Below are 13,150 nucleotides of genomic sequence, written 5' to 3' on the forward strand. Positions count from 1 at the left end.
GCCTGTCCAACCACACCTCCAGTGATGGGGATTCTACCACATCCCTGGGGAGGTTGTGCCCATGACTGATTGTTCTCCCTGTAGAACGTTTCTCTTACATTAAGACAAAACTCCCAGCACAGCTTGTACCCACTGCCCCTGGTCTTCTACATGTGTCTCCTTGTGAAGAGAGGGCCTCCTTTCTCTTTGCAGCCACCCTTGAAGCAGTGGAGTCCTGCAGTGAGGTCCCTCAGAGCCTACTTTTCTCCAGGGTGAAGAGAAACAACTCCTTCAGTCTTTCTTCATTTGGCAGGTTCTCCAGCCCTTTGGTCATCTTGGTGGCCCTCCCTTGGACCCTTTCCAGTCTGTTCATGTCTCTTTGGAGTTGTGGGGACCAGAACTGGACACAGTACTCCAGGTGCAGCCTGGCAAGTGCTGAGTCGAGTGAGATGATCGCATCTCTATGGCTGCTAGTAATGGCCTTGAAGATGCAGCCCAGGATCCAATTTGCCTTCCTTGCTTCAGCACTGTATTGCTGACTCATGTCCAGCTTGTTGACCACCAGGAACCCCCCAGTCCCTTTCAGCAGGGCTGCATCCTAGCCACAAAGATCCTAGCCCGTACGGGGCTCTTTGGTTATGTTGTCACAGTTAAAGGACCTTGCACTTGCCATGTTAAACTTCATACAGTTCTTCCTTGCCCACTTTTCCAATGCAGGTCTCTCTCTAAGATGGTTTTCCTTTCTGAGATGTCCACCCCACCACACAGTTTAGTATCATCCGCAAAGCTGGTGAGGATGTTTTCAATCCCATTGTTAAGATTTATGATGATATTAGAAGTGTGGGGCCCAGTATTAATCCCTGAGGGATCCAACTTACGACATGCTGCCAATCTGAGTAAAAATCTTTGAACACCATCCTGTTAGCCAATTTCTTACCCACCTCACAGACCAGTCTACGTCTACAGAAGATTTTTTGTTTTTGTTGTAGAAAGATCAGGTTAGTCAGGCATGATTTGCCTTTTGTAAAGTCATGTGGGCTTCTCCCAGTCACCTGATTCATTTGGTTTGTAATAGTTTCTAGTTGGACTTGTTCCATTACTTTCCCAGGGATTGAATTAAGATTAATGGGCTTGTAGTTTCCTGGGTTCTCTCTTGGGCCATTCTTGTAGACGGGTATAACATTTGCCCTCTTCCAGTCATCAGGGGCATGCCCTGATCTCACTAACTTTCCAAATATTATAGACAGTGGCCTTGCAACAACATCGGACATTTCTGTAAACACCCTGGGGTGGATTCTGCCTGGGTTCATACATTTACGTGGGTTGAGCCCCTGAGGCTGCAGACCAGGCCTTCCCCCACTACATGCATTGTAGCTCCTCGATCCTGTGATCTGGGGCCCTAATTTGCTGTTAAAGACAGAGACAAAGAAGCTATTAAGAACCTCTGCCTTATCAATGTTATTCGCAGATCTTTGTCTTTCCTGTGCTTCTGCTTACGTATCTGAAGAACTCTTTTGTGTCGTTCTCGACATCTTTGGCCAACTTCAGTTCTAGCTGAGCCTTAGCCTTCCTGACTTCATCTCTGCATACCCTACAAAGGTTCTTGTAATCATCAACTGCTATTTGTCTGAATTGCCTTTCCACTTGAGGAAGAAATATCTAGACTGGATCTTATATTGGAGATTGATCCCACACAGATAGTACAAACCAATCCTTTGACATCATGAAGGCAACACTACCCTTCTATGCACTTCATTCTTGCCACCTGCATAAGAAATGTTTGCTATTACATATATATATATATATATATGTATATATATATACACACACACACACATATATATAAATAACATGCAGGCAGACAGGAAGCCTTACAGGCTTGCTACTTAAATCACTTTTTATTTTTTAATCATTAGATTATACTACCAGGGCAAATCACTGCTTAACTATCAGTAAATATATGCATGCTTTTAGATTGTCTGCATGTCAAATATGACATGCAAGGATTAGTAGCATACTCACGAGAGCTCTGGTATTTGGCATAGCTTTTTAATCCTCAGCTACTGCCTATGCGTTATAAAAAGCCAGATACTGCTGTTTGTTTTATGCACAATAAAACCCCAGAACTACAGGCAAACCATTCACAAAACAGCTATGAATGCAGAGAACTATTAAATAACACTTCACTGACTGAACAGGTCCAGAACATTACTGCCTAAACAATTTAACAGACATTTCAAAATCCACATTGATGTAACAGCAAACATAGCAAAAAGCAAAATTTATTTTAGCTCATTTTGATTAAATTCAAGATAGTGAAAGACCATTCTTTACTGCATTCAAATGTAATATTTCAGAGAACTAGCGATTAGGTACCACTATTTGCAACAAATTCTCCATTCCTAGTATACTTCACTGCTGAAGTCTTAAACACGGATGTCAGAAGGCTTCATGATTTAAAAGCAATGCAGTTATTCTACCCAGTTTGACCAACTGTCACTTCACTGAGTAGGCAGAACTTGATCCTCAGCTTTTATATACTTCAGACACTCGCAGTATCATTCACATCACCAGTCCAGCCAAGCTAAACCATTTGCGTGCCTACCCGCTGTATACCTTCAAAAGTTACAGCATTTTAATAGTACTTTTCTTATCAGAAGATAGAAATGCTTATTTTAATCTTAAATTAATTCTGTGATTTCAGCATTCTATTTAGCCTTCATAAAGGCTAACAGATTAGTATCAACTCAAGCTTTAATGATAAACATCTAGAACAAGACAAAATAAGAAGGCACACTACACTTGTCTACTTGCTTCCTTTATTTCACCTGAAGTGACCATAAATTTATAAGATTTCTTTGAAGCTGTAGTAGATACTTGATCAATATCGGGACAGAGAACACTGAAGTGATCCAACAGCAACCCCCATCTGCTTTGCAATGCATGTACTTTTGCTAATACAAGGAAGATGTGTAAGTACTCATTTTGTAAGGACAAAAAATAGCAAAGAACTCATCTCTGAAGACCATTTCCCCTGCTATCCACACTGGAGGAATTACCACAATATTCTACTTTCTCTCTTCACTGCCCAAATCCTGAGGAATACTGTAATTAGCATATTGGAAAAAGGTATAAAGAACACCTAATGCCAGCACTGACCAGAAAAGCCATTCTCTGCGTGATGCACTCTCCTGCTAATTCCTGTCTGAATAGAAATAATGCCCTAGTGCAATTTTCTGTAGGTTTGCGTACCAGATAAGGAAGGGAGGGGAAAATGAGAGAACTCCCCAACTCAGGTACAACTCTACATTATTTAAGTCCCAGTGAAAAAGGTGCAAAACCAAGATGAGAGTCCAGTTAGTAGTAAGTATGCTCTTTCAAGTAGTGATTTGTCTAGGAGGAGAAGAGCAAAAGCTATGCCATCGCAAGTATTTTACAACAATCACTGATAATATTTCTTACTCTTGATTTCATGTCCTCAGTCTTAGATACTTTGAAGATTAGCTACGTAATAAAAATAAATAACAATATCATAACTACTCAAACTTTTTTTTTATTAACTATTCTCTTTGGTTTGCAAGTATTATTCACTGAGATATTTTTCACAAGTTTGTTTCCAACGTTGTGTGCTATTTAAGAGTTCTAGAACAAAATCTGAATTTTTCAAGTGAAGGTGTAGTGGTTTTACCCAGCCGGACAGCTGAGCTCCACCACAACCATTCTCTCACTCCCACTCCTCAAAGGGAAAGGGGTAGAAAATATAAGGAAAAGGGCTCAAGGGTTGAGATAAGGACAGGAAGATCACTCAACAATTGTCAGGATGGGCAAAGCAGACTCAGAGTAGGGAGATAAATTTATTGCCTATTACTAACGAACTACAGAAGTGAGAAACAAAGAAATCAAGCTAAAAATCACCTTCCCCCTATTCACCCTCTTCCACCTCCTCTTCCCAAGTGGCACATGGGAAGGGGGAATGGGGGTTGCGGTCAGTCTACAGCACTTCACCTACACTGCTCCTTCACAGTCACCTCTTCCCCTGCTCCACGTGGGGTCCCTCCTGCAGGATGCCGTCCTTCCCGAACTGAGCCTGCGTGGGCTGCCCACAGGCAGCAGCTCCTCAAGAACTGCTCCAGATATGGGTCCCTATTACAGGGTCCATCTGTCAGAAGCAAACTGCTCCAACATGGGTCCCCCATGGGCGGCAGCTCCCACCAGTCCTGTGTGGACTCCTCTCCACAGGCTGCAGCTCTGGCGGGGATTCTTCACAGGCCGCAGCCTCCCCCAGGCCACATCCACCTGCTCCACTGTGGGCTCCTCCACAGGCTGCAGCGTGGAAATCTGCTCTGCCGTGGTACTCCATGGGCTATAGGGGGACAGCCTGCTCCACCAGGGGCCTCTCCACAGGCCGCAGTGGAACTTCAGCTCCAGCACCTGGAGCACCTCTCCCCCTCCTTCTTTACTGACCTTGGTTTTTGCAGGGCTGTTTCTTACTCCTCTCACTCTCTCCCAACTGCTGTTATACAGCAGTTATTTTTTCCTTTTCTTAAATATGCTCTCACTGAGGTGCAAACAAAACTTCAGCACAAGAAAGATGTGGACCTGTTAGAGCGAGTCCAGAGGAGGGCTACAAAGATGATCAGAGGGCTGGAGCACCTCTCCTATGAAGAAAGGCTGAGAGAGCTGGGGATGGCTCAGACCAGAAAAGAGAAGGCTTTGGGGAGACCTCATTGAGACCTTTCAATACTTTAAGAGGTCTTATAAAAAAAAGATGGAGAAAGACACTTTACTCAGGAAGATAATGACAGGACGAGGGGAAATTGTCTTAAGCCAAAAGAGGATAGGTTTAGACTAGACATTAGGAGGAAATTCTTCACTGTAAGGGTAGTGAGGCACTGGAACAGTTTGTCAAGAGAAGTTGTGGATGCCCCATCCCTGGAGGTGTTCGAGGCCAAGCTGGATAGGGCCTTGGCCAACCTGATCCAGTGGGTGTCATCCCTGCCTATGGCAGGGGGGTTGGAGTTACATGATCTTTAAGGTACCTTCCAACCTTAGCCGTTCTATGACTATCACTAACGTTGCTTATTGGCTCGGCTCTGAGCAGCGGCAGGCCCCTTTGGAGCCGACTGAAGCTGGCCCTTAACTAACATGGGGCAGCTTCTGGATTCTTCTCACAGAGGCCACTCCTGCAGCCCACCGGTACCAAAACCTTGCCACGTAAACCCACTATGAAAGGTCCAACTGCTCTCCTCAACTCTTTATCAAGCCTCTCCAGTCCACAACAGTGTTCAGTTCCTCAGCGAATACTGTCAACTCTTGATATTTAACAACTCAGGTCTAAATTTGTTATTCTAAACAAAATGATTTACACAAGATTCCTTATGACAGCCAACAAGTAATACTGTTCTTAATGCTATACCACTTGCTAGTTTTCAAGATTGAACTGCTATCAAAAGTACAGTATGCTAGCAGTCACCAACCTAATTATCCCAGACAACCTTCCCAAGATACATGGCCAACCATACATGGCCAACCAGAATTTCAGAGGCACCTAAGAACACAACTAGGCCTCTAGTTTAGAGTAAATACCTGAAAAGGGAAAACCTTATGGGAAACCATAAATACACCAAAAAGTTTAACGTAACTATTAGTGTTAATAGGCTCAATGAGATAACCTGCAGCATGTGTGAAGGTTGAGATGCTTTTTTCTTTTTTAAAAACAGAGTTTCAGAAAACCCAAAAGAAGGGAAAATACAGGACAAAGAAGGCATTTCTAGTCTACACAAGTCTCTTCTGAAGGATTTTTGAAGAAATGTAAGTGCTTTAAAGCCATGCTCATCCTCAGCATGTATCCTGAGGCTGCGTATCCTGAGGCTGCAGCTTACAAGCATCAAAGGCCAACCTCACCTGATGCTTGCCCGTCTCTATGCCCTCCAAAATAGTCTTCTTTAAGTCCTCCTGCTTGTCCTGCGGAAGGAAAAAGAAGAACTCACGTCTCTTGTTCTACACATAAATGTCATCCTTGGTCATGAAGACCTGGAAAGTGAATTTAAATGGATCAGATCCACCAACTGAATGTTCTGCTTTACTGGAATTGCACCAACAAAACACAATGGTAAAACCAAGCAACGCAGCTCTCACCAGTTAAGATTCCTACTACAGCCCATTCAGGTTCATGAAGATAGCATAAAGGTTATACACAGCATCTGATTAAATACAAGATGACCTTTTATTCCCTACTGGCAAAACAAAGTATTTCATTGTACTTTACACCATCCAGAGATTGCAAAAACACAGCATCAAAAAGGTGTTAACTATAAAAATTAGCTTCCCGTGTCCTTACTGCCTTTTGCTTTATTTGTAGAAGATTGAGGGCCAAATCTAAAGAGACTTAAAATTCCTGATATTACACTGATGCTTAAAGAAGCAATATAGAAAAACATGACAACTCGAAACCCTCACTCTAACAGCAACTTAGTTGTTAGATTCCATTATAGATCTCCGTTATAGTTTCGTTCAAATTCTTGAAGTATTGTCTACTTTTGTAGGTGTTCGAAAACTGCCTTACACATCACGCCTTCATGATCTTAGGCCTAAATCCAACCTAAATGATTCTATACTGCAAACATGTAGTGTGTCATGGACATAAAGGACAGTGAGTTTTGAATTAAGGATTCATATTAGTGTGAGGGATGTTAATCAGGTGGAATCATAGGCTGAAGTCTTCAGATGTGCCTCATTAAGTCATTCATATACCTCACAAAAGCAAGCAAATTTCAAATGCTTACATTAACAAGAAAAGATGTAGACCTGCAAAACCTATTTTACTACAGATTTTCACAGGCCAACTTTGTTCCTTTCAAGACATAAAAGACGTATACCTTCAAGAACTCCATTAGAAAAGCATCGAAATAATTGGTAACAAGTCAGGACATAAACAATTAGTCACAAGAAGATACGAATTCATCAAAATACCATACATGAGCAAACAGCTCTGCAGAAGACAAGGATATAATCTGACATTTATCACTTCTAGTATAACATCCCACTACAGAGTTTTAAGAGAAAACCTACCACATCCAAGGAACATTAATCGTAAGCATCATTTGCTTTTTTTTCTCCTGGTTCTTATAAAGCCACTGTGCTTAATGAATCCAGCAAAGCCTTCAGAATCATAGAATTATTCAGGTTGAAAAAGACCTTTAAGACCATCTAGTCCAACCTTTAACCTAGTACTGACAAGTCTACCACTAAACCATGCTACCGAGTTCTACACCTACATGTTTCTTGAAGACCTCCAGGGATGGCATCTCAACCATTTCCCTGAGCAGTCTCTTCCAATGCTGCACAACCCTTTCTGTAAAGGAATTTCTCCTAATATCCAACTTAAACCTCCCCTGGTGCAGCTTGAGGCCATTTCCCCTCATCACTTGGTGCTTGGTTCCTCGACTGAACTACATGTTTAATACCTATGTCAGAGAGTCAGTCCCTGGAAAGCAAGACCTCTCATTTTCTGCTTGCAGGAACACCATCATTTTTGTGTTGAGATATAGTGGTAATAATTGCTCAGTTCAAACAAGACTTCACTGGGAACTAGAATAACTTCCTTGAACTTCAGCTCATGATTCTATCTGAAGATTGATAAAGCCTCAACTGGACACAAACAACACACAAATCAGTTCAAAACATGAGCTGCATAACTTTAGCAAAGTCCAAGGATTTCAGTTGTCAATGAGCACAATACAGGAAGCTGCCTGACAGAAACATCTTCTGCCCTCTGTTATGTGACTAATGCAGCCCAAAAGAGGTTCCTCCTCAGAGCTGCAGCCTTGAAGTCTCCACTTCAAATTCTGTTCAGACCTGACCACCTAGCAAATGAGAAAAGACAATACAGATAAATACAGCCAGTATTTATAGCTCCTTTAATTCAAGCACATTTGGGGAGGAAGTTATGATCAACTTTCCTCAATCTATAATCAGAGAAAAAAAATCTCAAAAAACTGTGCTCCTTGTCTTCGTGGTCTGAAAGTAAACAGTATGCAGACAGCTCACAAAACAAAGCAACAAAAAAATTCAGCATTGACCACACTACTGATAACCACAGAATTGTAGGGGTTGGAAGGGACCTCAAGAGATCATCGGGTCCAACCCCCCTGCCAAAGCAGGTTCCCTAGAGCAGGTTGCACAGGTAGGCCTCCAGATGGGTCTCGAATATCTCCAGAGAAGGAGACTCCACAGCCTCCCTGGGCAGCCTGTTCCAGTGCTCACCCTCACCGTGAAGAAGTTCTTTCGCATGTTGGTGCGGAAACCTTCCTGTGATCCATTTTGTGGCCATTGCCCCTTGTCCTGTCCCCACAAACCACGGAAAAGAGGTTGGCCAAATCCCTCTGTCTCCCACACCTCAGGTATTTGTAAACATTGATGAGATCCCCTCTCAGTCTTCTCTTCTCCAGGCTGAACAGACCCAGCTCTCTCAGCCCTTTCTCATAAGGGAGATGCTCCAGGCCCCGTATCATCTTTGTGGCCCTCTGCTGGACTCTTTCCAGGAGATCCCTGTCTCTTTTGTACCCTGGAGCCCAGAACTGGACACAGTACTCCAGGTGAGGCCTGACCGGGACAGAGTAGAGGGGGAGGATCACCTCCCTTGACCTGCTGGCCACGCTCCTTTTAATGCACGCCAGGATCCCGTTGGCCTTCTTGGCCACCAGGGCACGCTGCTGGCTCATGGCCAACCTGTAGTCCACCAGGACCCCCAGGTCCTTCTCCGCAGAGCTCCTCTCCAGCAGCTCATCCCCCAGCCTGTACTGATACATGCGGTTGTTCCTTCCCAGGTGCAGGACTCTACGCTTGCTCTTGTTAAGCCTCATTTGTTTTCTTCCTGCCCAGCTCTCCAGCCTGTCCAGGTCTCACTGAATGGCAGCACAGCCTTCTGGCGTGTCGGCCATTCCTCCCAGCTTTGTGTCATCGGTGTACGTGCTAAGGGTGGACACTATTCCCTCATCAAGATCATCGATGAAGATGTTGAACAAGACCAGACCCAGCACCAACCCCTGGGGAACACTGCTTGTCACAGGTCTCCAACTGGACTTGGCGCCGCCGATCACCACCCTCTGAGCTCTGCCAGTCCGCCAGTTCTCAACCCACCTTACCGTCCGCTCCTCTATCCCACGCTTTCTCAGCTTTGCTAGCAGGATGTCATGGGAGACGGTATCAAAAGCCCTACTAAAGCCAAGGTAGATGACATCCACTGCTCTCCCCTGTCTACCCAACTGGTGATGCCATCATAGAAGGCAACGAGGTTGGTCGAGCACGATTTCCCCTTGGTGAATCCATGCTGACTACTCCTTATAACCTTCTTTTCCAATTGCTTGGAGATGGCATCCAGAACAAGCTGTTCCAACACCTTCCCAGGGACAGAGGTGAGACTGATTGGCCTGTAGTTTCCCGGGTAAATAAATAAATAAATCAGGGCTACGTAAATAGTTTCCTAGGTAAATAGATAAATAAAACAGGGCTAGAAAACAGGTTCAGGCATGGGATCTCTGACCTTTCACACTGTTTATTCCTTAACAGCCTCCTTGGCACAGTTCTGGCCCTGTCCAGAATTATGGGAACAAAGGGCACCAGGAACTGTTCCCAACAGGCAGCATGGATAACACAACGTCAAGTTTGTCTCCACTGATCTCAGAGGCCTTGCACACCCTGATGAACTTCAAGACTTCGTCCCACATGCAGGGATGTTTAGTGCATAGTCCCAGTATTGTGTTAAACAAACACCACTCTGGTGGACTGCAACATAGCCCATAAGCCAACATAGCCCATAAGCCAACATAGCCCATAAGCCAACATAGCCACAGACAAACCAAAATCTTATAGACATTGGGTACAGGCACAAGCTCAGTGAATCCCCAGGTCCAGTGCAACACTGCATGGATGGGTTCAACAACAGCTCTTTCTCCTGGCATTTCAAGAACAGACCTTGGCCATCCTTTATTTTAATATAGACATAATCATTATTTTCCCACATAAAGGAACACAAGGTAAAATGGCACATGTCCACCTCCTCAGTGACTGGGATATAAACCCCAAGTAAAGAGTTGGATTCCAGAAAGCAGTGAAATGCCAGTGAAAGCAATCTCAAGAAAGCCTGAAGTTGCACCACGAAAAAGGAAAGCAAATGAAGATGTATTTTCATCTGATGTGCCTTAACAACGGAAAGAAAGCAAAATTAATTAGAAAAACAGTGACAGACAGAGCACCAATTTAACCACTCCACCACAGACTTCCTGTGACAACTTGGTGAAATCATCTAATCTCATTTAAATTACAAATGAACGCTGAAATCTGTAAGAATGGTACTGCCATTTTATGCCATGGTATTTTAAACTCCAACGATAAGGTGACACACTTGCGAAACCTTCCTCAGAACAATCACAATCACAGCAAATTTATTCACAACAGCTTACAATTTCTAAAAAAGCAAAGCAACACAGAAGTTTGAAAGGGAACTCTTCAAAACTCTAGGCACCCACTGTAAGCATCACTACACTTCTGCAGGTATTTCCCTGTTCTGAAGATTTCATCTGTACTATTTAGACTATAACTTTACCACGGGGCTTTTGACAAACATCTTCCCTCCATCTTAAGAAATAATTGCTGAAGTTTAACATACCTGTGTTAGAGACTGCAATTTCCTTTGAAATGCAAGATTGTTACGTAACATCAGAATTCAAAAATAGGAGAACTATATGGAAAGACCCCCTTCCACATGTAAACCAGTGCTTCGACAAGAAGCGACTATTTGGACAGGCTACAGCCAATTACCACTGACAGAAATTTTACTTTTCTTCCTTACTATAATTTTCTTGACAGTTTTTCATTTTGATTGGCAGAACAAAAAAATGTATTAAAGTAAGACTTTAGAAAGGTTTGATGTTTTTCTCAGCAATACTGACCACAGAGCTAGATGCTAAAGGCCACAAGCACTGTTCCAAATAACCCACACACAAGAGGTGAGAGAGAAAAAAATAATACAGTAATAGACATTTTTGTAAATTGTAAATAATTAAAGTTACACGTAAGCAGAAACTGTTGTATCTTTTTAAAAGCTTCTGCACACCAAATTTATATTTCTTTGTTTCAGGCTTTGCAGCCGTGCTACTCACTGTCATGGATTCATGAATTATATCCTTTTCCAAAGTACCTCTTTTTTTTTTAAATCCCAAGTAAAACCAAAAAGGCCTATATCTATTTAAGTGGTTACTGATTAGTAACTAACACTAAATTGAGCAAAGTTCAGGAGATGTGCCACCCCCTAACAATTCAATTAACACCCCCACAATTAGCATGACTTCCCTTCCTGGTAGGAAGGCATTGTTATGAACTAGAACTTTCCTGCAGATAAATTGTTGAGACCTAAAAAAAAAAAAACAACACACTATGTTCACAACAAGAGTGGAAGTATTAATTCAATTAAAAATCTATATTTTTAAATACAAACTTCAAATAGTAAAAGACTTATTTTGAGATAAGTCCCTAAAAAAAACAACACCCCCACCCCCACCCCCCAAAAAAAAGCACAAAAGCAGAGTGTGGAAAAAGAAAGAAGAATGTTTAAAACAAACAAACAAAAGCACAATCCTCCCTGCTCATGCTTTATAAGACGTAAGGCTCCTGATCTCCTTTAGACGACTAAGGTATCGTTTGCTTTTACTGCTTAAAAGCCAAACAAACATTGTAACCGTAGGTCACGAAGAAGCAATTTTAGGTGTCTCACTGCACATCAGGAAAGTAAAAACAAATTTTAAAAAAACAGTTAACATTAAAAAAAAAGTTGTGGTTAAAAGCATCATAAAAAAAAGAAGCATTATGAAAGCAATATACAGAAAAAAAGTTACAGGAAAGAAAAGATTTCTGGAAAAAATAAAAGATCATATTATGTTGGTCATTTAAAAGGCATTTGCTTAGATTAACTTTTGAAAGCTGCAACAGAAAAGAATACCAAAAGGACTCAGAAATTAACAACAGAGAAGTAATATATCCTACTACTAACCTATTTTAAATTCACAGCAGTAAAACAGAAACTGTAATCTGCAAGAGTTTAGAAAAAAATAGGTAGCATGAAAAATAAACGTAATGTAGAATTGTATCCTGCTAAACAATAAAACCTATGGAACATATTGAAATTAAGATAATTAACTGTCACAAGTGTAATCTATAGCTAAAACTTATTAGCTAATATTTGACCCGCTAAGTAGAAAAATTTTTAATTTTTTAGAGCAAGCAGAACATGAAAGCTTTTTAAAAAGTTACTCACACCTCTTTTCACATTCACATATGAAACTCAACTGTTGAAAGCTTCCTGCTCTACAAGCATACAACCTTTGGCATGAAGTCTCAAACCAAGTTTTCCCCACAAAAGGCAACAGAAGCCTTACCAAATCAGCACCAGCTTGAAGCAACACATCTGCAACATCAGTATGTCCATTTTCACAGGCATAGGTCAAAGCTGTATCTCCTGTCGCTGTGGTGGCATGAACGTTAGCCCCTACAGAGACAACAATTTTTTTCTTACTGGACATCTCCTTATCAAGTATTTCATATCTGATAAACATAAAATCAAGGCAATATTTATCCACAACGACAGTTACATCCTACAGACCAAAAGCTTCCACAGCCCACAGGCATTGCTCTCATAGTCAAAATTGATGTCATAATAAAAATATCCTGAGAAGATGGGATAAGCCAAGGTTTAGAAGAGGCTTAACTGACAACTGAAGCACTTATTGGTCACTCATTACTACTCTTCCCCTACAGCAATAAAGATTTCAGTTCCAACAACAAAAGTGAATTCAGATGCTTGTCTAGACTATCCATTTGACAGGTAGCTGTAAAACCAGACAAAATGCATTTTACTGAATAAGTATTAATACTACAAGAGAATATACTTCTACAAATTTCATTTCTTTTTTGCTCTTTAAAACCATTTTCTTTAAAACAATATTAGTGAAATAATTTGACTAGCTTTGTCTTTATCAGCTACATTAAAATTATGTTTTAGTCTTCTAAAAAAGGAAATGTGACTACCTAATTTCTTATTTTCAAGGTGTGAGAAATATTTAGAGATCAACTGATGCCAAAACAAAGCTCCTCAATTAACTTTCTACATTACCAG

The 13,150-nt window shown here is 41.7% G+C and overlaps 1 protein-coding gene across 15 annotated transcripts in view; it reads right to left on the reverse strand.

The window, feature by feature from the left end:
* The window catches only part of ANKHD1 (ankyrin repeat and KH domain containing 1), a 119,679-nt gene that overhangs the window by 52,486 nt on the left and 54,043 nt on the right, over positions 1-13,150 (reverse strand). For 10 of the 15 annotated variants that reach the window (XM_066977287.1, XM_066977284.1, XM_066977292.1 and 7 more), the window contains exons 10-11: positions 12,414-12,523; positions 5,884-5,943 (exon numbers count right to left, since the gene is read on the reverse strand). In XM_066977287.1, the coding sequence (XP_066833388.1) occupies positions 5,884-5,943; positions 12,414-12,523 (170 nt within the window). The remainder of the gene's footprint in view (positions 1-5,883; positions 5,944-12,413; positions 12,524-13,150) is intronic. The other 5 variants (XM_066977295.1, XM_066977288.1, XM_066977294.1 and 2 more) reach the window with 1 other exon arrangement.

The sequence above is a fragment of the Anser cygnoides genome, chromosome 14 (genome assembly GCF_040182565.1).
Source record: "Anser cygnoides isolate HZ-2024a breed goose chromosome 14, Taihu_goose_T2T_genome, whole genome shotgun sequence".
Classification (NCBI taxonomy): Eukaryota; Metazoa; Chordata; class Aves; order Anseriformes; family Anatidae; genus Anser; species Anser cygnoides.